General features: G+C 68.6%; 1 protein-coding gene across 1 annotated transcript in view; it reads left to right on the top strand.

The window, feature by feature from the left end:
- PLEKHA6 (pleckstrin homology domain containing A6) overlaps positions 1–1,550 on the top strand; it is a 25,322-nt gene that overhangs the window by 10,515 nt on the left and 13,257 nt on the right. Inside the window, exons 5-7 of the mRNA XM_017727158.1 lie at positions 7–38; positions 251–748; positions 1,376–1,544. Coding sequence (XP_017582647.1) covers positions 7–38; positions 251–748; positions 1,376–1,544 — 699 coding nt within the window. The remainder of the gene's footprint in view (positions 1–6; positions 39–250; positions 749–1,375; positions 1,545–1,550) is intronic.

The following is a 1,550-nucleotide window of genomic DNA, read 5'->3' as shown; positions in this document are numbered from 1 at the left end:
GGCGAGGCCGCCCGGGTGCAGACCCCCCCGACTCAGAGGTCAGCGCCCAGTGCCACCCCACTGCCCTGCCCTCCTGGCGACGCGCCGCTGTCCTCGCTCCACACCCGGGGACATTTGGGGCCGTGAGGGACCCTCTGGAGCTGGGGGAGCAGTGACCCCGCACGGCTCAGGGAGGGCCAGGGCATTGCCGGCCACCCTGGGGCACTGCCAGGGGTTGGTGACCCCTCCGTGGTGTCTCGGCACCCCCCAGGCACGAGAAGCCGGACTCGGAGAACATCCCCCCCAGCAAACACCACCACCACCAGCACTGCAACGCCGCCCACCGCGAGCAGCCCAAGGCCGAGCCCGACGCCAAGACCCGCGGGGAGGGCGACGGCCGCGGCTCGGAGAAGATGGAGCGGAAGCCGCCGGAGCGGCCGGATGGCAAGAAGGAGCCTCTGGCCAAAGCCAACGGCCTCGCCGGGCCGGAGCCGCCCTCGGAACCGGGCAGTCCCTACCCCGAGGGGCCGCGGGGACCGGCGAGCGCCGAGCGGCCGGCACAGCCCAACGGGTGGCCGTACCCCTCGCCCAGCCGGCCCGGCAGCACCGCCTTCCCCGCGGGGGGTGACGGCGACAGCGGCGCCCAGCGCCGGGGTGTCACCCCCAGGTCCCACCCCGAGAAGGTGGCCCAGCGCAAGAGCTCCATGACGCAGCTGCAGCAGTGGGTGAACTCCCGCCGCGCCACCGGGCCCCCCGAGGAGCTGCGCAGGTGAGGGGTGCTCCAGGACGCTCCTTTGGTCTGGGGTTGGTCCCTCTGGGAACGTTCTGCCCCTTCTCGTCTGCTTTGTGCCCTCCTGGGGGCCAGAAAATCTCATTTCTGGCTCTGCTTTCTTCTTTCTCTCCCTATGGCAGCTCTGAGCTGGGTGTGGGACACCCCAAAAAGCTGAGGAGGGTGGGTTTTAAAGGGGGGGTCCCTGGGTGGAAGGAGGCCAGGATGGGAAACCGCCACAGGGCCCTTTGGAGCCACCTCAGTGTCCTCGTAGGAGGGACACGAGGAGAGGAGGCCACCATGAGATGCCAGGGAGGAGGAATTCCATGAGGAGGAGCTCCCATGGAGTCCCTGGGATGAGAGACGCCAGGAAGGGAGGCCCTGGGAGGAGGAATGCCAGGACAGGAAGGGTGTCCTTGCAGGAGGGACACAAGGAGAGGAGGCCACCATGAGATCCCAGGGAGGAATTCCATGAGGGAAAAGCTCCCATGGAATCCCAGGCAGGAGGAACGCCATCCATCCACCTTTCCTGGTGTCCGAGCCTCCTCTCGGGCTATCCCTGCCCACCAAGACCCCGGGCACTGCCCACCGCCAGCCCAGCTCTCACCTCTCTCTCCCCTTCCCCAGCCCCACCAGGTTTTACCCCGTGTCCCGCCGGGTGCCCGATTATTACTCGCCCTACTCGCCGCAGTACCCCGAGGAGTACCAGTACTACCCGCCGGGCGTGCGCCCCGACAGCATCTGCTCCATGCCCGCCTTCGACCGCGTGAGCCCGCCGTGGGCGCCGGAAGAACATCACTCC

This window comes from Corvus brachyrhynchos, unplaced genomic scaffold, assembly GCF_000691975.1.
Source record: "Corvus brachyrhynchos isolate BGI_N302 unplaced genomic scaffold, ASM69197v1 scaffold72, whole genome shotgun sequence".
NCBI classification, from domain to species: Eukaryota; Metazoa; Chordata; class Aves; order Passeriformes; family Corvidae; genus Corvus; species Corvus brachyrhynchos.
Note: the sequence above shows the minus strand (reverse complement) of the source record. Positions and strands in the feature narration are given on the sequence as shown.